We start from the raw sequence: 25515 nt of genomic DNA, 5'->3' as shown, positions 1-25515 counted from the left end.
TCCCCCCCCCCCTTCGAGGCAGGTTATGGTCATCGTTCAATACGCCGAGTGAATTGGTGTTGGCCTAATAGTGGGTTGTGACGCAAACTCAGAAAATACTACATAGGGTAGCACGAAGAGCAACTTTCGTGGGAACAAGCTATCAGACAACATTCTGTCCTCTGGATTGATAATACAGAAACGTACTTTTGTCACCAGCGGAAGAAAAGAACTGATTGATCTAACCTTAACTACATAAAAGGTTGGATGGTTTTGGAAGAGAAATCTCTATCTCTATCTCTATCGGCTAGGATCTGACATTTTTCAAGTGTCAAAAGGTCGTAATCCTCGAAAGGCGGACTGCGAGAAGTTTGGATTGCTCCTTGAAACAGAATACCAAATCCCTCTAAACTCAAAAACCAATTAAATCAGTTAAAGAGGCTATCCGCAAGGTAACGAGTACCTGATGATACCTAGGCCGGTATGAATACCCCAAACATGAATATCATATGGTACATTACAAAATACAACCACATAACCAGTTAACCAGGCAAGTGGGAACACCAACAATATTTTTTTTTAATAATAAATCTTAAAATAACTCTTATATAAAAAAAAAATAGCTTTATCACGGGAAATTATTTATCGGATGCACTTGGAGTTTCTCTTGTAAGATAACCCCGTTGAAATTCATTGTGCTGTCCAATATGTTTAAGTATGACAAACTTTCTACATTCACATGCGACATACATACTTATCACCGCCCCCTACGAAAAGTAGCACATTATTCACTTCGAAGACTAGCACTTTTTTATTCGCGTGGAAGACTAGCACATTTCATTATTCGCTTGGAACAATGGGAAGAGTAGCACTAGGGATAGCAAAAAACATTTACTCGATTAATGTATCAATTGATTGATTGTAAGACCTTAAAATTAATAGCAATTAATCATAAGATACTAATCAATAAATTTTTTCCAATTATTTTTTAAATATTCTCTAAATGAAAAAACTTGTTTCAAAGTTTTTTATTGACTGTAATCGTATAAGAAAAAATTCACTTGCAAACTAGTTTAAAAAAAAACAACATTTTACAGCTTTTTGGTGGAAGCAATCTGCTTCGACTTTCCAAAGCTATGGCACCGGCTTTAGCGAAAATTCGTTCTGATATACCAATCAAGTGCGAACATTTGCGGGAAAGCAGGTATAATTTTGGATATGCAAAATGTATTTTTTTTAAATCGTGGGTCAAGTATAGTTGACGTCACTACTAAAATTGAGAGTTCATGTCCCAAACGCCGATCAAACTGCTTTAGCAGAGCTTACGGAAGCCAGTTTGAACACGCTACTGTAACACATTTCAGATTGTTAAGCCGCGAAAACTTGCACATTTCAGGACTTTTCAGGTTTAAAGCAAATCATACGGGCAGGTTTTGCAATTCACTTCCGAGTGAATCCCAACCCCTGCCAATTTGAATTCAAAGCGAACTTGACTCAAATTCACTTGGAAGTGAATTGGAGAACCTGCCCGTATGATTTGCATAAAGACATAATTTGTATTAAAATAGCAAGTGTTTCTGTAATTGTATTATAAAAATTAACTTTTTTCAATCGGAGAACTGTCCAAATATTTTCAAAAAATAAAGACATCGAATGTAAAGGAAATTTTAATAAAAAAAATGGGAGTGTATATTCGCACTTTGCCAGTGTCACCAGTGTACCAGTGTCGGATGTTGTCGGATGGTTTCGGACACTGGTACACTGGTGACACTGGCAAAGTGCGAATATACACTCCCTTAAAAAATAGCAAAAATCACCTAGACATGGGTGTAAAATACGACTGTACATAGAGCGAGAAGTTGAATGGTCAATCATAAAATACTATGCACTATGTTGATGGCATAACGCCGAAACCCGATTCGTCTCCAAACCAAATTTGACAAGGGCTTATAAGGACGGTGACCATTCGTACCGATTATGGCGGGGCAGTACCGATTTTGAGAAAGCTGTCTGCTGAATATTTTTTAAAAGCCGGCACGTATAAGTGTCCCGATTTTTCATATCTCTAACGATTAGATCCCGATTTTCAGAGTTTTATTTATTAATTTAATATGTGTCTCCCTGTTTCTGGGTCAAAAACCATTTTTGGGACAAACGTGGCAGCTCTTTTGTTACCGCGAAGAACACAGAATATAAGGGATCCATAAACATAGCCAATATTCTTATTTAGTATGATCTTTGGGTTAGTTCTGTCAAACTGGTATAGAGACTGCCTCTCATTATTGCCTACATTTTTTTGAACTTTAATTTAGTGAAATTATAAAAATAATACTAATTTTCAACGAATAATTCATGGACATTAAAAATATTAGATGTATATATTCTGTGTATAAATTAGAAGGACGGACGGTGTTGATTTCAAATTGGCCGGGATGGCCGGTATCGGGAAGGTCTGTAAAAATTCTGCGGCCGGACGGGACCAAAATCCTTTCCCGATACTCCCAATAAAACCACAACCACCGCAAACTCAGAAAATCTTTCTTAAAAACGATGCATGAATATGCACTGTTTTATGTTTTATTGATTCGAGAAGGAACAGCAAAGCAAAACAAAGTTGTCCAGATCCTTCATTATTATTTTTTTATTTGTTTTAATTAATTTGAAACACATGTGAATTTTTCTTATTTAAAGATTTCGGGATCCACCGAACCCGCGGTATAATTCTGAAAAACGTCGTGGTGGGCAGTTTCGGGACTTAAAAATTGAATTTCGGGATGGGCGGGATCGGGATTAAATATTTATTCCCGTGCCCGTCTCTAGTATACATTTTTGCGATCTTTTTTCAAGTTTGTTTCTTTTTGTTGGGTTCAGATAAAACTGAATTAAAATATGCTATGTCATTTTATTCTAAAAATAAAATTGTATGTTGGGATTTCATCATTTAGAAATCTGGTAGTTATAAGGGAAAAATACCTTTAAAAAAGAAAAGTGGATGATCTTAGGAAATTATTACTAAATGGTAAATAAGTCCTACCAATATTAAACAAGTATAACTTCTTTATTTTTTAATATTATTGTTATTTTCTCTCTGCATGTTATATAGTTAATCTCTTGGCAAATCTTAATGGATACATACAGCAACCACGACTACAATAAACTATTAGTTTTACACAATTAGCCACACAAATTGATTTATTAGGTAATGTTTTGATGTCAGCTGAAGCGCATTTCCACAAACAAGATGGAGCGACTGCGCACACTGCTAGGCAAACTATGGACCTATGAACTATGGATGGTAGGTCTTATCTGGTCCACCCTGTGTATACCGTCTGAATGTCATGGTTTTATACAACAATTACAGAAGCATAAATTATATTTTTATGATTTAATTTAAACCTGAAAAGTCCTGAATTGTGCAAGTTTTCGCTGGTTAACAATCTGAAAAGTGCTACTCTTCGCCGCGAATGTGCTACTTTCGTAGGGACCGACGGTATTTGCACATATTTATACGGCTGGCGAAACAAATTCTTAAAGCAATTGCAATTCCATGGCCCATTTTTGCATATTCTAAAACGAGAGATGCATTTCAAGTTTTTCTATCACACGAATGCCGTTGTTGCACTGCTTTGTGTTTTTGTATATATGTATTTATATGTAATTTGCATTTACCTAATGCTTTAAACCACCCTAAAACTAAAGCTTTCAACTCACTCCATTATCGTCCACTGATTCTTAGATAAATATGTTTGTATGTATTAGGGATGTTGCGAATGTGAAATTTTAGACATCCGCGGATGCATCGGGGTTGAAAATGTCGGATATATCCCCCTGACTTTCATATTCACTTTTAGAATCTATCATAATGGTGAGATCGTTGTTTAAGCAGCGCTTACAAACCAAACCAGATATGTCAGGTTTTCCGAAACCCTTTTAAAAAGAATTCTTCATTCTCGTTCCTTTGGCTGTTTCAGAATTTGTGGAACCTTAACGTCATCAGCGTTTTTCGATTTTAGTTTTTGTAATTCATTTTTAATACTTTCTTCTGCGACTGGTTTGAAAAGTGTGTGCTAATAGCGAGCTAAATATGTGGATATGGAAAATTAATTATTTGAGCAAAATACTTTTTTCAAAATCGTGGCTGCCAGCCGAATTGGATCAGAATATTGTTATTTTTTTAAAACAGCACCCCGTTTTTTATAAGCATTTTAATTATTGGAATCACGAATCATGAGGGTCTCAGATAGTTACGTAATTCTTACTAATTAAAGGTCGGACCTATAGCTTTTTAATTTTTTCAGCATCGTTTCTCTTTATAGCTAAATGTTGAAGACTTTTGCTGGAAGTCCCTATTGTATGAGCTTAATCTGTGACTTTAAATAGCAACGAATGGAGACGTAGGGGACAGTTTTACCACAGAAGCTTTTAGCCAAGGATCCAAGGTACATATGTATTTCTCTATGAAAAAATATTGCCCGACAAGTAAACAAAATTACTGTTTTCAAAATGTTTGCTTTAAATAAATTCTCCAAAGAGCCCCATTTAAAAGCACCACGAGAATTTGGTTTAAAATTAGAGTGCACACTTTCTTCTTTTATGTCTAGTAGTTTCTTTTACGATTGGTAAAAAAAACTCATAATAAAGAAAGAAACCGATGAAGGTATTTAAAGAAGAGAAAACAAAAAAATATATATTATTTAAAGGGCTATGTTCCCTTTAATGTACGTCAAAGGTCAAGTAGAAGTGGGAACTTGTATGACTGCCCATTGATAACTAGCTCGGTTACATAGCTTAAGAAATAATATGTTTAAAGACATTTTTATCAAAGTTGATAAATATGACATTTGACCAGTTTTGTTACACGAATACTCCAACGACCAAAAAATATATATATTTTATAAAGCTCCGCATTGATTAATGTGAATGCGAATGTTAAAATTAATGCGGAAGGCCCGGTATGTATGTATATGAACACACAGTAGTGGAATTTAGTGTAAAGATTTTAAGCTGATTGATGGACAGTTGGTCTAATTCATGCAATTTAGTTACTTAAGCTGACGGACTTACCCTCGAGCGCTCGGTTCCTTGAGATCAAAGCGAGCACCATTTCAGGATTCGGTTCATCGTCAAGATGGACGGCAGATGCGCCGGCGGCAGTGATGCTGTTGTCTTGCCGCTGTTGTTGATTTGGTGTGTGATTGTATTGCAAGATACTCCTAACGCAAATGCCTTTACCTATGCTGTTGCTGCCGTTACCGCTTTTGTTGCTGTTGCAGTTCGTTATTGAAGAAGCAGGTTGCGGCGTCAAAGTCGATGCCAACAGCGGAGGCAGTGTAGGCAGCGTAGGCAACGTAGGCAACGGAGGTACTAGGTGACTAAGCTGCGGTTGTTGCATCATCGTTTGTGGATTTTGATGATTATGCAGCAAAGGATGTGGCTGTTGCTGTTGATGGATATGATTATTCATAATAGAAATGTTGCTACTGAGCAACGATGAAGCCAATGACGAATGAGGCTGCGGCTGGTATTGGTGTTGGTAGTGGTGTTGTAGCAGTGGTGGTGGCGGTTTCAAAGTTTGCATCATTGCTAATGCAACACGCTTACAATTCTAATGTTAATATGTTGACTATAATAGCTGGCGCTAACATCAACACAAATTACAATTTATGTATTTGCATACAAACGCGAATCGAAGTAGATGGATTTCGGTAAACACAAGCAAATATGTATAAGTATGTAGATGTACGCTTGCATACATACATATGTATGTATCTTAAGATATTGAGAAAGGAAGGTAAACACTTGTGGGTGTGTATGCACCAGTAGTTATTTAGATTCATTTATTTGAATATCATTAGGCAGCCATGGCGATGACTTCTTGCTAATAATTGCGGATACTACGTTTCCTTCGACGGCAATATGCGCGCGTAGATATCAAATTACCGACGGCTCGATGTTTGGTAAACGTAAATATCGATTAACTGGAATCCATCGCACTAAGCATTTGTCAATAAATATGTTTCGATTTTTTTAGAAATAAAGTTTGATTGAGATCTTTTCAATGTGAATAAATTTAGACGGTATTTACATTAATAAATTTAAAATGTAAATAGGGACGCGGCATTTTAACAAGTTTTAGCTATTTTTCTTTCGTTTATTTGATGATTATTATTTTTTAAAGTGTAGTTCATTATCGAGGAAAAACCATGTAAGTACGAATTTCAAACTTCGATAAAATTCAGCGAAATTTCATTCAATTTTTAAACTTTTCAATCAGAACTTTTAGAAAAAAAGTTCGAATGCAGTTTTATAGCCTATTAAATTTTAGTGCAATTAAAGACAGTTTACAAGTTTGAAGTAGCTATAAAATATCGTTGATTCTTGGCAATATTGTTTTTTTTTGTTCACGGCACTACACATTTTTCCCAAATAAAGTATGCATGTATGTCCGACAACAATTTTATATCGATAAAATGAGCAACACCTTCAACAAAAAAATTACCAAAAGTCAACGGTACATAAGATATAGCTACTTCCAACATTCACTTTATTATATTAAAATTGAATAGGCTACAAAACTGCCTACTCAAAATTTTTCTAAGAAATCTAATTAAAACTCTAAATTTTGATGAAATACAAAAGTTTAAAATTAGACTTACATGAGTTTTGTTAGATAACAGGCTATACTTTCATAAATAAAAATAATAAACATTAATAAACAAAAAAATATTGACAAAACTTGTTAAAATGTTGTGTTCCTATTTATATTTTCGCCGCTGTGCACACATACATATGTAAAATTTTTTTGTAATAGTTCATAACGATTTTATAATGGAAAATTTATTATTTTTTTAAATAAATGTGCTGCATCAACAAACATATATAAATAGTTGTATTAAATTTATGTACTATGTACTTTTCTATATATTTACACACTTCTAGGTTCCGCGCCGTTTTGTAGCACAACCGCACCGCTTTTGCGGTAAAACCACAATGTTTACCACCTTTCGGTCGAGCCAAGTCGATTTGTAGGAAGCGCGGAGGTGGTGAAGAGATTATTTCCTATTTGAAGATATGCACATACATATGTACATATGTACATATGTAGGTATACACCTTTATGTATGTTTGTGTATACATATGTATGTTTCTATGAAGGTGGAACGATTTTAAGTAGTCGCTTCTTATCACCTTGAATTGGAATCAGTATTCGTTATATTATTGGGTGCTTACTTGCCTTCGTACATACAGATATGTATGTATGTATTTATACACACATGCACACAAACTTATAATTATTGCAATTCTAAAACACCTTCTCCACTTCTTTCAAGTGCTACTATCTACATAAATATCTGTTTTGCTCCTCTTTTCGTTTGTTTGTTTATTTTCTATATCAGTTGCCGCAAGAATTGTTAAGAAGTTCCTATCAGCTGCTTACGTTCGTACAAATGATACCTCTCAATAAATGCCTATATACACATACCCACATAGGTAAATAATATCAACATTTGTATGCATAAACCTACTATTTATAAATATTTTTTTACGTTTCGAAATTAGAAGTTTGTTGAATGAACAAAAAGCTTGCCATGCTTCTTGTTCTTACATTCAGCGTACAGTTATAGGTATCGTAACATAGTGCGTAAAGGTGAAGTACAAATTAGCCCCGTGTTAAAAAATCTGATAAACACTGAACACTTTTGAAAAAAATACCTAAAAAAACTCCACACCTACCGTTTAGACACTAACAGATATTTAGGTAAGATGAACTTGAGTGTGTACCTATTTAGATATTACTTGAAAAGGAATACATACTAGATTCGAGGACAATGTCGAACTTGCGAATACCGCCCTACGTCATTCACTCACTTACAGATGATACCAACGAAGCTCGGTTGTTGTGAAATTAATTTAAAATGTGGAGCAATCAAAAAAATTTGTAAGCGCAGAAAAGCTCTCAGTGTAAGGCTAGAAGCACCCAAAGGAGCTTTCATCCTGATAGTACGATCCTCTAATGAAACGGTAGAAGCACCCAAAGGAGCTTTCATTCTGATAGTCCGATCCTCTAATGAACTAACGAATCACACTGAGAAAAGAGTTTAGTAACGCCAACTGAATACACATATTGCACACCGTCTTCAAAAGAGTCACAGCTCAAAATTTGGCATTTTTGAGATTATGCGCTAAAAATGTACGCGGAGCTTTTATTTACCTTTCAGCAAAAGCTGGATCAAATTTTTGTTATAATTTGTTTAAAAAAACCTAAGGTAAAGTCGCCCTTGCCCATACGGTTATCATGTGCTAAGAAAAAGTTTTTCGCATTTCCTGACAAACGTATTATTTTGTGTTGTGACTCTTTTGAAGACGGTGTGCGATATTTCCATTAACACAAGATTTAGTAACTACAACCCTAAAGGCCGGTTACTCAATGTCTGGTCAACACTAATCTGCCGTTAAACGTCGTTATCGAAGCAATGCATACAACAGGGAGTCGGTAACGTCGATAACTATGTTTAACCGGAGATTAGTGATAACCAGACATTGAGTAACCGGCCCTAAGAAGGGTAAAACCTAGACTGCGCTCCACAATGAGCGAAACTCGACTTAACAGTAATCATCTACATATTTACAATTGCTTAGTCATACAACTTAGTTAGGACGGTCTGTAGCAGCTACAGAGTTAAGCTATACATATATCAAATTAAAGTGCAAGCTGCAGTTGCAGTTGAACATGTTTGTTACAAAAGTAAAAAGTGGCAGAAAAGTCGATAGTAGACCATATAATCTATTGAAAATTATTAACCATTTTTCCGTGGAATTGAGATTCGGAGAATGTATTAGATATTATTCATAGTTTTGAAATATGTATATTTCACGAAAGCAAAAAATAAAAAATAGTTGTGATCACTTTCTTTTTTAAACACCTAGGCTATCACTGACCATTATAAAGGACCCTGAATGAGGGCAAAGCTCAAAGCTTTACAAATTTGTTGATGTGATTTTTGAAATGAGAGATCCAAAATTAGCCAGTGTACATATTTTACAATTTTTAGAATCAGTGGTTGAATTTTTGTACTGAAAGGGTTAAGAAAGTTTAGTTTAAAAGTGTGATACTAAATGTCTTTCACATAAACGTTGCCAATTTTCAGCGATTATTGCATTTCAGATTACTACTAATAAAGCCCTTGGACAGTTATTGTGAAAGGTTGGACTATAACTTAAAGATTGCTGTTTTCTCACGGCCCACTGTACTAAGTTTTGAGTAGAGTAAGGTCCTTTAAGAACTTAAAAATTATCCTGGGTTATCAGGTATCAAGCAATACAAGATTAGTTGTTGTCTTTCACGAAGTTCTTTAAATAAATCTTGAGCTAAATACAGAAGTATATTTATGAATATCACGTTTTTTACATATTTATTTATTTCTTTCAAAAAAGTCAATAAACTACAAAGGTTCTTACTGACTAAAACGATACCAGAGAACTAAAGTGCAGAAGGCACTAAAATAAAATTGAATTCAATAAACTATAAAATATATTCTTGGGCAAAGAAAAATCAAGCAAAATAGAATTCGAAATCTCGTTGAGTTCTCGAAGTGCACGCACTAACGGAGCGTTTCTTGCGTAATTCGTACTGAGGGCCTTGAGGTAAAAGGGAAGATTAAAACGAAATGTTCACGCAGGAATAAAAAATTGAATAGAAAGCAGTAATGCGGGGCAATCGATTTCACCACTTATCAAGCCACGCACAAAAGACAAGGAAAGAATAGTCTTTCTGCTTTCGAGGGACTTAAGGTTAATCAAAAGGAGGCGGGAATTGTACGGAGGGATGGGAGTGGAGCAATTGAGGGAAGAAAGGGCATATTTAAGGAAAAATTTTTGAATACGCTCAATTCTATCGATGGCAAATTTATGATGAGGTCTCCAGATGAGTGCTGCATATTTAAGCTTTGGACGAACCAAAGACGTGTAGAGTAATTTCAGAGTGTAGGGATCAGTAAAATTACAACTATTTCGACGAACAAAGCCCAACGCAGCATATGATTTAGATATGATAAAATTGATGTGGTTATTGAATAAAAAAGAAAATTACACCAAGGTCTTTGATCTCAGAAACTGACTGAAGGGGAGTACCAGAGATACTGTATGATGTTTGAACATCGTTACGAAGTTTGGGAAACGCTACGTGATAACACTTGCTAATATTGAGATGTAGGTGAGACCGACAACACCATAAGTACAATCTATTGATATCTACTTGAACCCTAGAAGCATCTTCAGAACTCTTAATCGAAGAGAAAACTTTAAGGTCGTCCGCGTAAAGCAAGAATCTAGAGAACGAAAAACAGCTGCCTATATCATTAATAAAAAGAACAAAGAGTAAAGGTCCTAAGATGCTACCCTGTGGTACGCCAGATGATGCAGTAAATGGAGTAGAAGATACCACCTCGATTGAGACCACGCAGCACCTATTACTAAGAATAAATAAGAATTCAGCCACTTCAGGAATATAGAGTGGAAACCCAGCGTGGCAAGCTTGCGCAACAGAATGCAATGGGATACCAGAAGAAAACGTGTCAATGCAGTATTCACTAAAGACCGCTAGGTTAGTAAGCGTAGACCGTCCAGCGACAAAGCTGATGCTCATGCTTATACTTTCGAACAGTTTTGAAATTGTAGACAGCTTGGAGATTGGCCTGTAGTCAGTAACATCATTCTTTTTGCCACTTTTGAAAATTTGGGTAATAGCTGTTGCTTTCCACTTATCCAAAAAAAAACTCCAGTACGTAGTGAGGTGTTGAAAATAAATTTAATAGGTGGTATTAGCGCTGGGCATTTTTTTAGAAGAGCGGAACAAAGACCATCAATGTCAGTCTGAGTAGAGACTTTTAAAGAATTAATGCCCCGAATTATGTCATCAGAAGTAAGACGTTTTATTATGTACTTAAATTTAAATTCTTAATACTAGTAAGTATTTCTTTACTGCATTCACCCGAATTTTGGGGGTTCATACCAATTTTAATTTCAGTTTAATTTCTTATAAAATTTACCTTTAGATTTATGCATCTTAAGATCGTGTCAGACGTGGCAATATTTCCAACTTTTCCACGCAATTTGCTGTCAAACATCAAGAAAGATCTTTCTATTCGATTTCGGAAATCAGTTTCAGAAATAAAAGTTGCTAGATGTGACTGCAATTGAGAGAGCGTAAATCGATTTCTGCATTCATTAATTTTTTATACCCTAGCTCACTTGTGCACAAGGGTATATTAACTTTGTTCGCATAGCGGTTGTTTGTAACAGCCAAAACTAATCGAGATGCATAGATATGGGAAAATGTATACATAAATGATCAGAATGAAAAGAGAAGTCAATTAAGCCATGTCAGTCTGTCCGTCTGCCCGTTTGTCTTTGTACACGATAACAAATAGCAAAAATTTAGATATCCCAACGAAATTTGGTATTTAAGTTGCCCTTTATCCAAGGTAGGTTGGTATTGAAAATGGGCGAAATCGGATTGTTACCACGCCCACTTCTCATATAACGGTATTTTCGAAAAATGCAAAAACTGCGATATTTCAGTAAATATTAGATGCAAATTGTTGAAAATTAGTGTGTGGAGTAGAATTGTGGTAAAAAATAATATTATTATGAAATTTTTGAAGAATGGGCGTGACCCCGCCCGCTTATGATGAAATGCCGTATCTCAGTAGCCTCTTCACCAATACTTACCAAACTCGGTACGAGGCTTGGATAGGGTCTAGCTAAGAAATCTGTTGATCTTTGCAATCGGGCAATAACCACGCCCACCTGCCATATAACGGTATTTTACGGCAACACGAAAATTGCGTTAAATCAGTAACTACTGAAGCCATTTCACTTAAAATCGGTGATTACAATAACCACTTATCAGAAAATTAGAATGTTATAAATTTTTGGATAATGGGCGTGGCGCCGCCCACTTATGACCACAAATGTGTTTCTCGGATACCGATTTATTAATTTCCACCAAAGTCGGTGTACTTAATAACCTTCGTACGTTAAAGCAATTTGTTGAAAATTATTCTAATCGGATTAAAATTTCGCCCGCTTCTCGTGTAACGGTAAATTTCAGAAATACGAAAACTCCGATATTTCAATAACTAAGGACGCTAATTTACTCCAAGTTAATAGTTACAACAATCTCCTAACAATAAATAACTGATATAGACTTTTAGGAATTGGGCGTAGCACCGCCTACTTTATAACTACAAAGATGTACCTCGGTAACAGGTTCAATTATATCATTAAGTCTAACTCTGCATATTATCGGAAACGTTTGAAATCGATTAAACAACCCTACTTATCATGCAAAGGTAGTTCAGAGAAAGTTGAAATGACGATATTTGATACCTGCGCCGGGTATATAAAGTTCGGTTTCGCCCGAACTTATACTTGTTTATTTTGCATTATGTATTTACTTCACATTTATTATTTTTTATGCGCTTCACAATGATATTCGATACCCATTTTGTGCCCACAATTTAAAAAGTTAGTATATTCATATAAATTCAGGTTTACAAGTGTTTTTGAGGTCGCTGAATTCGAATCTGAAGTCAAAATAAAAAAAACACAATGGCCGATCCAATATGGCGCTTAAAATCTTAAACGTAAAAATTTTGTTAAAAATAATAATAAAAATTGCTTATTATTATATTATTTAAGAGTGATTGCGGTAGCTGAATTCGAATCTGAAATTAAAATAACTAAAACCAAATTTAAACCTTTATAGAACTGACCCGTAGAAGAATACCCATTTTATAAAATTAAAATCGATCGCCACTTTGGCTTTTGGCGTTCTTTTAAACTTTAGCATTACATTTTTACTTTTCTGAGCGCCGCGTCAACTAACACTTTCACACTGATCATAGGAACAGATGCAAAAGGTCGGGACCTGTCTTGGACATATTTCAATAGCTGAAACTACATTTTAGTCAACCCAAGAGAATAAAACCACAAAATCGAGGCTTTATTTTTGGATTTATGGGCACGAATTGGGGCCAAATATCTCTGTGCTCTGTGCGTCTGTTCTACATATAGTCCGGAAGCTAGCGACAGCCGCTTTTATCGTCAAAAACTACATATCGGGGACTTAAATTAACTCCTGTAGATTAACAAACTACATCACTTACATCGCACCGTGAGACCTTTTAGTGTCAGCAGCATTAGCACTATGTAATACAAAATTTAAATAAATAATATAAAAAAAAAAACTTTTTAATATACAATACTTTTATAAATGGACTAAAAAGTAGAAAATAATATTTCTCAGTCCCATAGAATTTGTTTTGATAACTTTTGATTTTGAAATTTTAGCAAAAGTCGTTATAACCAATTTATGAGATTGAAAATGAAAAGCGTGGGGCGCATATAATAGCCACCTGAATTGATATGAAGGGTAATATATGTTCATATGTATGTGGATATATGAATAACGACCGCTTAAAATCGATCTCAAATTTGTACTTTCGCTGAAGAAATTTTAGGTCTATGTTATGTAGTTTGCCTATTGTCAATTAAATATAATGCTTTGTATTGCATGCGCCCCACGCTTTTCATTTTCAATCTCATAAATTGGTTATAACGACTTTTGCTAAAATTTCAAAATCAAAAGTTATCAAAACAAATTCTATGGGACTGAGAAGTATTATTTTCTACTTTTTAGTCCATTTATAAAAGCGTTGTATATTAAAAAGTTTTTTTTATATTATTTATTTTCTACTTTTTAGTCCTGTCTGAATAAAATTTTGCAATAGATATTAAAATAATTCAACGATATTAATAGAAAGGTGCACACACATGCATTTACATATGTATGTACATACAAACGAGCACCAATTAATTTTATTTAAAGAAATGGCGTGTCGTCTATTTCCGCTGTAGCGAACGTAGTACATAGGGCGACATCTAGATGTCATCTACCTCGCCCTATTCACTACAGATGTCGCCCTATGCACTAGACTTTTTATGGGAACTTTGCAAAGCAAAGGTTTTATGGTGTCGGACACACAACATTGAAAGTTTCTGGATCCACAACATTGAAAGTTTCTGGAGCCACAACATTGCAAGTTGATAAAAGCGTTGTAAAATAACATTATTTTATCATCGTTGGCCCTTTGTGTGGTTATCAATTGACATTGGACGATGATCACTTACACTTATTTCGCGCTTACAACTTTCTTAAAATTTACTGTAAAGGTAAGAAGAAAATAATTTAATTATGGTTGACTTGTTTTCGGTAATGTTCGATATGCGCAAGAAATTAATATAAAAGAGCAATCGCTTTATGGGCATATTGCGGGTCATTATCTACCAGAGGGCTGACGTTTTTTGTCCAGTGTTGTTAGTTAGCGCGCTTTCACTCATCAGCACCTGGGTTCAAGCCCTGGTCAAAGCAACATCGCAAAAAATACAGAAAAAGGTTTTTTCTTAACAGCGGTCGTCCCTCGGCAGGAAATAGCAAACCTCCGAGTGTATTTCTGCCATGAAAAAACAGCTCATAAAAATACCATCGCCATTCGGAGTTGGCGTAAAATTTAGGTCCTTCACCCTTGGTGTGACACCATCAAGGCGCACGCCACAAGTCGGAAGAGAAGCTCGGCCAAACATTAACATATGTGTAAGCGCCAATCTATTACTATTATTATTAAAAACAACAAATTTGAATAATTGAATTCGTTTTTCTCAATTTACTGACTCAATTTAGATACTCTCTTTGGCGAATTCTTAGGGTCTGATTATGCATACTTCGCATAACTTCGCACAACCATTTGTACCAGTGCACTAAAAGTGTAACTTAAGAAAATGTGAAGCAAAATCTAAACTCAACAGATCGCTAAGTTCTTAAAAGTTCTGCTAATATCTGGGTAATGGAATACATACATAATACATACAATGTACATATGGAATTACAGTTTGAAATTTATGCGAAGTTGTGCGAAGTTATGCGAAGTATGCATAATCAGACCATTAGTCTTTCAAAGTTTTTGCGCTGTTGAAAAATGAGGAAATACGGATGCAGTCCTTAAATAGAGGTCTCTTTCCACAGTTTGAATAAATATGTAATTTTGTCTTTTTAATACCATGTTCAAACGAAGCACCTGAGAGGAACTAATTTAAATATAGAGTCTGCTTCCTGGCAAAAAGAGAGACACCGACTTCTAATTAAAATTTTAGAAAGTGAACTTCAAATTAAAAGTAACATTAAAATATGTATAATGTTTAGAGTTTTTTGACTATTTAAACACTGAAAGTAGAAATGATCTCATTATTGCTATTAAAAAATGTCATGTATATAAAATAATTTATTGACTCCTGTAAAATTATAAAGGTATCTCGTACTACATGTTAATGTGTATACTCATATTAAAATGAATAACATTTTTATTTTTTATGAACAACATTTTATTTACAAAACTCGGCGCTGCCTGAATATCATTGAAAAATATTAATCTTGGTAAATTAGGGGGCCCACTTGAGGAAGCCTTACCCATACCAAGATATTATTAAAAACAAGTACTCTGGCATTTCAAAGTATTATCTACTACTTACATTCATAATTCTGCTTGGAATAAAAGTGTACTGTACAGTATTGATTTTTGTAGCATGAAAAAGTATAATGTACTGATTCCGCGCCAAAAAAAAATCTGGCAACCCTAATAAAGGTGGATTTGCAATTGTTTACGACCATTTAAAACACAACTGCTTTTAAATAGTTGAACTCCACTGGTTTGAAGTTTTGTTTTCCTGTACCAAATTTTTTACATACATACATATGTAATTTAGTGGAAAAACTAAAATAAAAAATCGTCATTACGGGGAAAAAATCTTCATCCCGCCATTGAGCTAAAAAAAAAACGTCAAAATGGCGACGCAATCGTCCATTCGGCAACGCTGATTGTAAGTGATCGGCAAAGTTACAAAGTTGTTTCACATTATCAGGGAGAACCTTGAACTCTCATGCTGTACTACATGTTGTTCATTGTAGCACACTTTGAAAATAGGTTAATAACAATATACACCATGATAAAAATATAGTAAGGTAGAACCGCTGAGAGTCACTTTTAAAATTCTTGACGTTTCCAAACAATTTAATTTTTAAATTTACTCACAAACTCACACACACATTTTCATTTTCAATCTCAAGCAACAACAATTTCGTACAATTTCAATTTCTTATTTTCACTTTTATATGATTTTAAAATGTTGGCAAACTTCAAAAAAAAATCATGGCCGACAAATTGAGAGAACGGTTATACCTTGCTATGTTTTTATCATGATATACACTATGATACAAAAATAAAAGGTAGTTTCATTTATTGACATTCGTTGTTGTTGCCGGCTACTTGACTTTTAACAAGTTTATGACATTTAACTAAATTTCATGCTACCAGATTCCCTAGCAGCAAAATTTGTATTTCTTGAAAAAGTAAATAAAATTTTTGAAGTTAGTGAAGTTGGATGAAAATATTAAAAGAAAATTCTTGCGCGTCTCCAAACTGCAGGAAATCGGTACACCTGTGCCCCTTGCGAAAATAAAGTATTTTTTGCTTTTCCGATGATAGAGTACGTAATACGATCTAATGCAGTTTGATGACAAATTGCTTACGCAAAATATTTTTAAACCTCTAAACGATGTACCGTTATCCGTGAAAGAGGCAGGAGGTCGAGTTAAAATAGTTGCGTTCGCGTAGCTGTTAATTGTTCAAGTTCAACCAAAACTTTCAGGTTTTTGCGTAACGAGTTTTCGTACGTTTTAAATTTTACACATTTACAATGTAAACAAAATTTCAATCAGCTTTTCGTCTAACTTTCAAGTTTCTGCAAATTTTCTGTTCGCGTACTATTTGGGATGTTTTTCTCTTGTGAGAGAACAGATGACATTTGGCCGGAATTTGGCAGTTGGTTGGTTTTTACTGGAGATTTTAAACGAACGCACATAATGATGCCCTGCAACTTGTAACAGTACCAATTTTTGGATTCTCGGAATTTTCTGATAAAGATGTGGCGCTGCTAAAAAAAATATATATACATAAATATAGGCTATGCATTTGTGACAAGAATTATCCACATAAGATGTAAACTACAGTTTCATTTTATAAAATTTTTGTTTATAGAAAAATGCATAAGTAAGACAGTTCGGGTACGGTTCTGTTATTTGTAGAATCCTTTTCGGTTATCGTGTCCAAACGCGTTACCTGAATCAAAAAATGTTAACATATGCGTCTAGTCAGAGGACTAAGCTTCAATTCAAAATAAGACTTCGGTTTAAAATATGTACTTTTTTTTTGTAAATTTGGAGGTGGATTTTGCGCAAAAATACTGTGGATGGCGTAACCGGAGTTGGAGCAGCCGAAGGTCACCAACGCGGAAAGGAGTTTGGCGCAAAAATACTGCTGATGGCCTAATACGAGTTTAATTTTGCTTTGCGAAAATGCTAACTTTACCATTTTGAAATGGCCCCCGTTCCCTGTAGAAGGGGTGGGGAGGAGAAGGATGACTTTTCTTAAATTATTACACTATGCTCTTTTTAATGAGTGTAGTTTTAGGTGACACACTCTTCTCCCTCCGTTCCCCTCCAAAACATCATTGTACAAATAACCGAACATTTCCCACACACAACATCCTCTAATGTATTGTTTGATTGCCATCAAAGTGGCAAGGCAGCTCATAATTTTTTACATTTTATGAAACTTCAAAAACTTATTTTTTGTCAAAAATTTCGAAATGAAACTATCTTCTTTTTGTATCATGATATACACTACATACAATATTTCACACAATATTTTGTGAAATCGAAAACGGACTTTTAACGGAAGAACTTTCAAAGCGAAATGCGCAAGATGGTTAAATTAAAATATGTTTTTTGTAATCGTGCGTATGATAAGGTAAAACGCTTTGCGCAAACAAATCTCGAACAGTGTTTGCGAATTCAAAAAATCAGAGAAATGTTTAAAAGAAGGCGATAGAAAATGAACTCGATGGTTACCACGCAAAATGTCTGAGTGCTTTTAAAGCTTTGCCCAAAAAATACTTACCGCAATATTTGGCTGGGGATTTGTCAATTCCATTGCGTGGTGTTTCCTCAAACTCATTGCCAGTATCATCAGAGTCTTCCCACGCTAGGTAAATACGAAATATTGTTTTACCTAGAATTTCTCTATTACCACTCTATTCTAATAAGTGTTATGTTAAACGAGGAATCATGCGAACTGAACGAAGCGATGATTGCTGTGGTCATGAAGGAACCTAACCAAGATCCTCAGGATGCACCACATACTCAGAACAACGAAACCATGGAATCAACGGAAACGAAAAAACCTTTATTTTACACAATGTTATCGCTCCATGTAGGCGTTGTCCCGCTAACTGGGTGTAAGTGGTTGGCTTTCGTGATTTACGTGATTAAAAATAAAAAAAATAAAACGATAAAATAAGTCACTAAAAACTGTCGCTAGCTCCCGGACTAATATTTTTGTAGTAAGAAAATAGTAGTTATATTTCCTGTTAATATTCTTCTTTTTGTATGGAAACAAGTTAATAAAATGTATGTTTAGTACTCCACTCTACTTACTAAACTAAATTTAAGTTTTCAAATAGAATGTTCATGTTTGAGGCAATGGGCGTTGTCATCAAATACAACATATCTGTGAAGTTTCAAGAGTGCACCACAAAATTAAAAAAAAAATGCCACCATGCAGAATATCTGTCGCAGCTATGTAATTTTTGAAATTTTACGATTTTTTTAATGAAATAAAAAAATTTGCGCTCAGCTGCTGCGGAACTGTAAGGTAGACTTAAAATGTTATGAACTAAATCACACATTTCTCCAAAAGCCGCTTCCCCAATCCGTTTTTAATCAAACTTACTTGATCCCAAAGACGTTCTATATTGATACAGCTTGAAGTTACCTTCACTCAGCCTCAATTTGCGAAATTGAAATTCAGTTATGTCTGCATCATTTTTACCAATGCAGGAAATTGGCAGAGTAGCGGCAAAATTGATTCATCAGTATCAGAAAGAACTTTATGTGGTGTAATAATTTCAAGATGTTTAATATCTTTTCGATTGAAATCGAATATTATTTTCATGTGCTAAATGCTATGATTTAAGTTTTGCTACCTTTCCATATTTTTGCCAGCCACTTTAATATTGGTCACCGAGTAATTGAAATTACCAAGAAACCGCGATATTTTTTGAAGCATGCTTTGACAGATTAGCCATGCCATATTTGAAGATCAGTGGCAAGGCGAGTTCACACTTTTAGCTGGTGTTGCCAATCGGCCCTATGCTGAATATCGTCATCGTCATCGTCGACAATCGTCAGCGCATCAGCAACATGGCTGACAATGGCCGTATCGTCACTTTTACTGACGATGACGATATTCAACATGGGGCGGAATATTCATCAATTAAATAGAAAAAATTGAAAACGCGAAACTATTGCATTCACCTCCCTCGAAACTGCTCGGATTCACCAGAGCATTGGGACTGGACGATGTGTTATGATGAGCTCCGAGGGCACAATAGACCTAAGGTCGCAGTGCACAGTCTCTAACACTCTATCTATCTATTTATCTATTGCATGAAGTGAAAGGGTAATAATAACCTAACCAAAACCTTGTGAAATGGACCATTTTCAAAAGAATTGGACCAATGGACCAAACGAAAAGAAATGCACCAAATTTGATCCATTTGGACCAAAATGGCAACTGTGGTATTTAGCTGATTTATGTGGCCAAAATTATTTTTATGAATATTTTAACTCGAAATGTTTAGAAAAGACGTATATAGGTTAAAACATTAACAGAGTTGCCACCTGTTAAAAAAGTTTGTTCAATTAGTTAAATGAATTGCTGCAATATGGGTATCAATGGAAATGGGTTTGAAAGGGCTTTATCTCTAAGGAACCTCCCAGGTTTTAAAAATCAAATTCAACTTTAATTAAAGGAATTAAATAATTCAAATATGTATCACAGTATAGGTAAGAAATGGGTGTATTCGAGTTGCAATTAATGCGGCAGTGTTACTCTTTTATGAAAGAGTATCACGTTCTACGCGAAAATTTGGGCGAACAAAGTTTTGACAATCAGTTACTCAGCATTGGCAAATCAAAATCAACATACAAATTTTTACTGCGTAATTTCTGCAACATTTTAGAAAAGTTTCAGTTGAGCATCAGCAACATGTCTGCAATATTGCGCTAATTATTACGTAGCTCGAACGCACGAAATGTAATAAAACTACATTATTATTATTGTAATAAAACTACGGTCTTATTTATTGTTAAGAGAATTTTGTAAATATTAACTTGGAGTAAACTAGCGTCCTCAATTACTGAAATATCGGAGTTTTCGTATTTTCAACGTATTGCTTTTCCATACCAAGGTTATTAATGCACCGAGTTTGGTACAAATTGATAAATCGGTTACCGTGATCTTGAGTGAATTAGCTTCAGTAGTTAATGATTTATCGCAGTTTTCGCGTTTCTGTAAATTACCATTATATGGGAAGTGAGCGTGGTTATCGCCCGATTTCAGAAATTTATAGCAGTTGTGTTAGATATAGCCTAAGCAAGGCTCATACCGAGTTTGGTACGGATTAGTGAAGCGGATACTGAGATATAGCATTTCATCATAAGTGGGCGGGGCCACACCCATTTTCTAAAAATTTAATAATAATCCTATTTTGTTCCAAAATTTTACTTTACATACTAATTTTTAACAATTTGCATACAATATTTACTGAAATATCGTAGATGTATCTAAATTGGCATTTATCTAAATTTAAACGCTTGTATACCCAAAACTGTTTTTTAATCATCACTAATATAGCACCATAACAGATGTTTATTCCGGAATATATAACATAGTTCGCCTTACATTCCCGCAGATTTCTAGCAAGAGGACCGAAAGGCCCTAGAAACATGACTTTTACTAATATATCCAAAACTATTTGTTTTTTAAAATAAATCGATTCATATTCTAGTTCAGCGGCCTCAAATTCATCTAAAAAGTTTAATTTTAGTTTTAGATTTTCGACCCGCCCTAGTCCGCACAGTGCCGCCTAGTGCGCAAAAATTAAAAAATTCGTTGTCAGAAATGTGAACGTGTTTGGTATTTTTGTAAAGGTAATTTATCCACTAAAAATAATTAAATAGAAATTTCCCTATAAAATAAATTATATGCCGCGAGGAAGCCACTAAATTCGACAAATTTTATACTAAGAATATTAATAAGAGCAAGGCGAATTTATATAAGGTGGTGTTATTAGCTCAGCTGATTTTGTGTATGTGTTTCGCCGCACGGCTTCTGATATCAAATTGAAAAATTGTGTTTGAATTTCTACACATACTCATACAGATTTTGACAGTTTATGCCGCCAAAGCAGAAACAAAATACATGTAAATTTTTGTTTTTGTACTCCTGCTATCACCTTATATTAATTCGCCTTGAATAAGAGCATAGCCATGCATAAGCTCTTCACGGAAACAAATGTCAAAAATATATTCTTTGAAATAAAATGTTGTTTTGACGTTTTTTATTTCCTTATAGATAGTAGAGAGCAACAGGACTAAACATTTTGAAATAAAATTAAGCACAGGGTGTCCCTGCGGTATTCGAGAAAAACAATTTTTTTCAATCGAAATTTCAAACAAGTAAGAAAGTCTAAGTTCGGGCGGAGCCTAACATTAAATACACGGCGCAAGTATTAAATATATGTTTTTCACCTTTCCGAAAGCTACCGCTAAATAGTAAGCCGGGGTGTATCAATTTTGAGTAAATTAGCGTCCTTAAATTTCGAAATATTGAAGTTTCAAACATTTCTGAAGTTTACCGTTATATGAAAAGCCGCCGTAATTTTAGTCCGTTTTCAATAATTTTCAACGTTTTGCTTTTATGTGGCAAGCACACGGTCAAAAGTTTGGGTTTAATTTTTAAACCGCGCTGCGACTACTGCCTTTTTTAATCTTTTACGGTCTACTTTTTAAACCAGTCAATAGTTTTAAGCAATTTTTAATATATTCTGGTTTAAATTTTAGACCAAAAAGTTCGTGGTTTAAAAATCAAACCAAAATGTTTTAATTCTAGTTTCTAGGTTTCATATTTAGAAAATTTGATTTTAAATCTAAACCGAAATAGAAAATGTTTGCACACAGCGAAATGCGGTATTGATTCAAACTCAACATATGAAAGCCCATTTACATGCGTGGCTGTAACTGAGTGTGCAAGGATGCTTGATACAATTGGTTGCTACCAAGGCTGTCCGGGTTCACGGACGGAGCATGAAATTTAAGATTTTTTATTTTTTATTCCTGATTTAATATGATGTTTGGGTTTAAAATTTAAACCGAACTGTTTAAATTCTAAACCCAACATATGTGCTCTGTTTTTTTTTTAAACTTGGAAGGTTTGTATTTGAAACTGAATTTAGTTTTAATTTGTAGTCCAAAAAGTTTAAAATTAAAACCGAAATTTTTAACCGTGCACAATAACTACCGAGTTTGGTACAAATTGGTAGAACGGTTACCGAGATACATATATGTGATAATAAGTGGGCGGTGCCACGCCCATTTTTCAAAATTTTATCATAAACGTATATCTTGGTAAAGAATTGTTACAAGCACAAATTTTGAATAAATTAGCTTTAATATTTTCTGTTTTATCGAAGATTTCGTATATCTCTAAATTACCGTTATATGTTTACAGTTATAGTTAGTTTTCGTATTTCTGAAAACTACCGTTATATAGGAGGTAGCTGTGGTTATTGTCCGATTCTGCCTATTTTCGATACCATACATATACCAAATTTCGTTAAGATATGAGTTATCGTGTGCACAGACGGACGGAGAGTCGGACGGATGGACAGACAGTCACCGCTTAATCGATTTCTCTTTTCAATCTGATCATTTATGTATACATTTGTCTATATCTATCTCGATTCGTTTTGCCTGTTACAAACAACCGTTATGTGAACAAAGTTATAATACCCTTGTGCACAAGAGCGCTCGGGTATATAAATGGTAAATTTTAATGGAATGAATAAAATTTATATGTAAAAATATTTTATTTTTTATTATTTTATTAAATAGTTTGGGTGTTTAGCTTGCGAAAGAAATAATAAAAACCTGCTCATTTTTGCACTTTTTGAAGTCATGCGTTTTTTTAATGCATAAGTGTCACAGATCTGCACGATTCGTTTTAATTTCAAAAATAAAGTGTCAGATTAAAAAGCTTGACCTGCAGACAATGGGGATTTATTTCTTTTAAAGAGTTGCCACCTGCTAAAAAATTAAATTCAAATATTTTAATAAATTAAATGAATTATTAAGAGATGGATAACAATCGAAATGTGCATGAAAAGGGTATATTTCTTAACCACATGTGAAGGGTTGCCACCTGTTAAAAACATCAATTCCATTCGAATTAAAGGAATTAGGTTATTTAAATAGATAAGTATTACCATATGGGAGTCAGCTTTCAAATATTACGAAGAGGGTTGCCACCTGTTTGTAGAATCAAGTTTAGTTAAACTAAAATAATAATTGCGTCAAACCAATTTATACACATACATTGTAAATCAGTGATGTCTTCTGATTACAAAAACACAAACGGCAATAACGCAAATTTGTGTTATTTCCCAATTGAATGTGATATAACACAAATTTTCTTTATTTCATTTCTCGTTGAGCAATAAAACCTACTTTTAAACTTAATAATTGAGTAGTAAAACAAAATAGTGCACATATGTATGTAGGTAGTCACCCAGTTACATTTGACAAAAAGTAGTACATGAACAAGTTAAATGGACGGATTTGTAAATATACAATTTTGAAAGTGCCCAGCGTCGCGGCGGTCTGCGTTCGCGGGCCGCCCCGCGTCACCCCGCGCCACGCCGTGTTCGACGTCGCGCTCGCGTCCTCCAGCCCCCTAACCGTTTAGATAAAAGAATAATAATAATAATATGACACTAGTTCACTTCTGAAATGCTCGATTCATCCCACCTGCTTGTACCGAGTATACGTTCAAATTTAGAAGTCTGAGAGTAGGTAAAATTTTACATATTTCTACATCACTACTTCGTACCACATGTTCGTTTCGTCTTCGTAAACGAAATCCACATTTCGGATATGGTGAAACCACTTATGATAATGCAGAAATTTTAACTGCAGATAAAACTAAAAACAATGTTCTCTCCGAACAGGAACGGCAACTTTGGTTTGTTCCATGACATGGCGAGAAAAAGATTTTGGCACTGCCTTATTTGAAAAATTGCCTTTAAAATTTGACTATAAGGCAGCCGAATGACAGAAAATAAAGCGAGAGAGGCGTTTTATTATTTCACCTGTTTATTGCGCCATGGTTCCATGCAAACATTTTAAGGTTTTCCAGCAATGTTTTCAACATATTAAAAAGCATGCAGATAAAATTCACGCAAAAGCACTATGTCCAATTTGTTGAGCAGTTATTAAAGACTACTCTTTTCCTATATTTTGTTAGACTTTTAGTCTAAGTAAAAATATTTTGTGATTATTACTTTCTTCATATGAATTACATCACATTTTTTGTTTAATTGTATTTTTGGAATAAACAAAGTTCTTTTTCCTTCTGTCAGCAAACTGATTTTGTTACAAATAGTATAAATAAGCAATGGGAAATACGGCAAAATTTGTTTTATTTCCAACCTTTGTTGGAAATAAAGCAAAACTTAGATTTTGGTGTTATTTTCAATTTAAAAGTGAAATAAAGCAAATTTTGCGTTATTGCCGTTTGTGTTATTTCACCCACNGCTACACAAAAACAAAACCAAAATGCTTTTCCCACATTTTCTTTTCATTAGCAACCTCTTACTTTCATTCTTATTTTACTTTGGCCAGCCAATTAACAATAAATACGAAATAGCTTATTAAAGATGATAAAATATGACTTCCACTTCGATAAATAATCGAAAAAACTAGTGAAGACACCGATTGGAACGAATGGAACGTGAGTTTTCAAGTAGTTTTCAGCGGAAACTGGTTTTCGATTGACAGATTTTATATGGACGAAAACACATGGTTTAGGTCGAAAACCAGTTTTAGCAACGAAAACATGTTTTCGATGTCGGTCAGAACATGGTATAAGAAATAATTTTGGTGAGTACATTAGGCGATTTAGGTAAGTAAAAAATGGAAAAGTTAGTTGTTGTTGTTGTTGTTGTTGTTTTTGTAGCGGCTACTAAGCCTCGTTCGGGTCGGTTCATCCATCAGCGTTGTCGCCAATCTCAGACAGGGGGAGACCCCTCCCNACAAAGTTCTTTTTCCTTCTGTCAGCAAACTGATTTTGTTACAAATAGTATAAATAAGCAATGGGAAATACGGCAAAATTTGTTTTATTTCCAACCTTTGTTGGAAATAAAGCAAAACTTAGATTTTGGTGTTATTTTCAATTTAAAAGTGAAATAAAGCAAATTTTGCGTTATTGCCGTTTGTGTTATTTCACCCACCTCCCCCCCCCCCCC

The 25515-nt window shown here is 34.4% G+C and overlaps 1 protein-coding gene across 1 annotated transcript in view; it reads right to left on the bottom strand.

The window, feature by feature from the left end:
* Lim3 (Lim3 homeobox protein) overlaps positions 1-25515 on the bottom strand; it is a 204060-nt gene that overhangs the window by 169288 nt on the left and 9257 nt on the right. The window contains exon 2 of the mRNA XM_017631933.1: positions 5044-6030. Within this exon, the coding sequence (XP_017487422.1) occupies positions 5044-5560 (517 nt within the window). The 5' untranslated portion in view covers positions 5561-6030. The remainder of the gene's footprint in view (positions 1-5043; positions 6031-25515) is intronic.

Source organism: Rhagoletis zephyria, unplaced genomic scaffold (genome assembly GCF_001687245.7).
Source record: "Rhagoletis zephyria isolate East Lansing unplaced genomic scaffold, Rhagoletis_zephyria_1.1 Rzeph_scaffold_00005, whole genome shotgun sequence".
Lineage (NCBI taxonomy): Eukaryota > Metazoa > Arthropoda > Insecta > Diptera > Tephritidae > Rhagoletis > Rhagoletis zephyria.
This window is presented reverse-complemented; position numbering and strand designations above follow the sequence as displayed.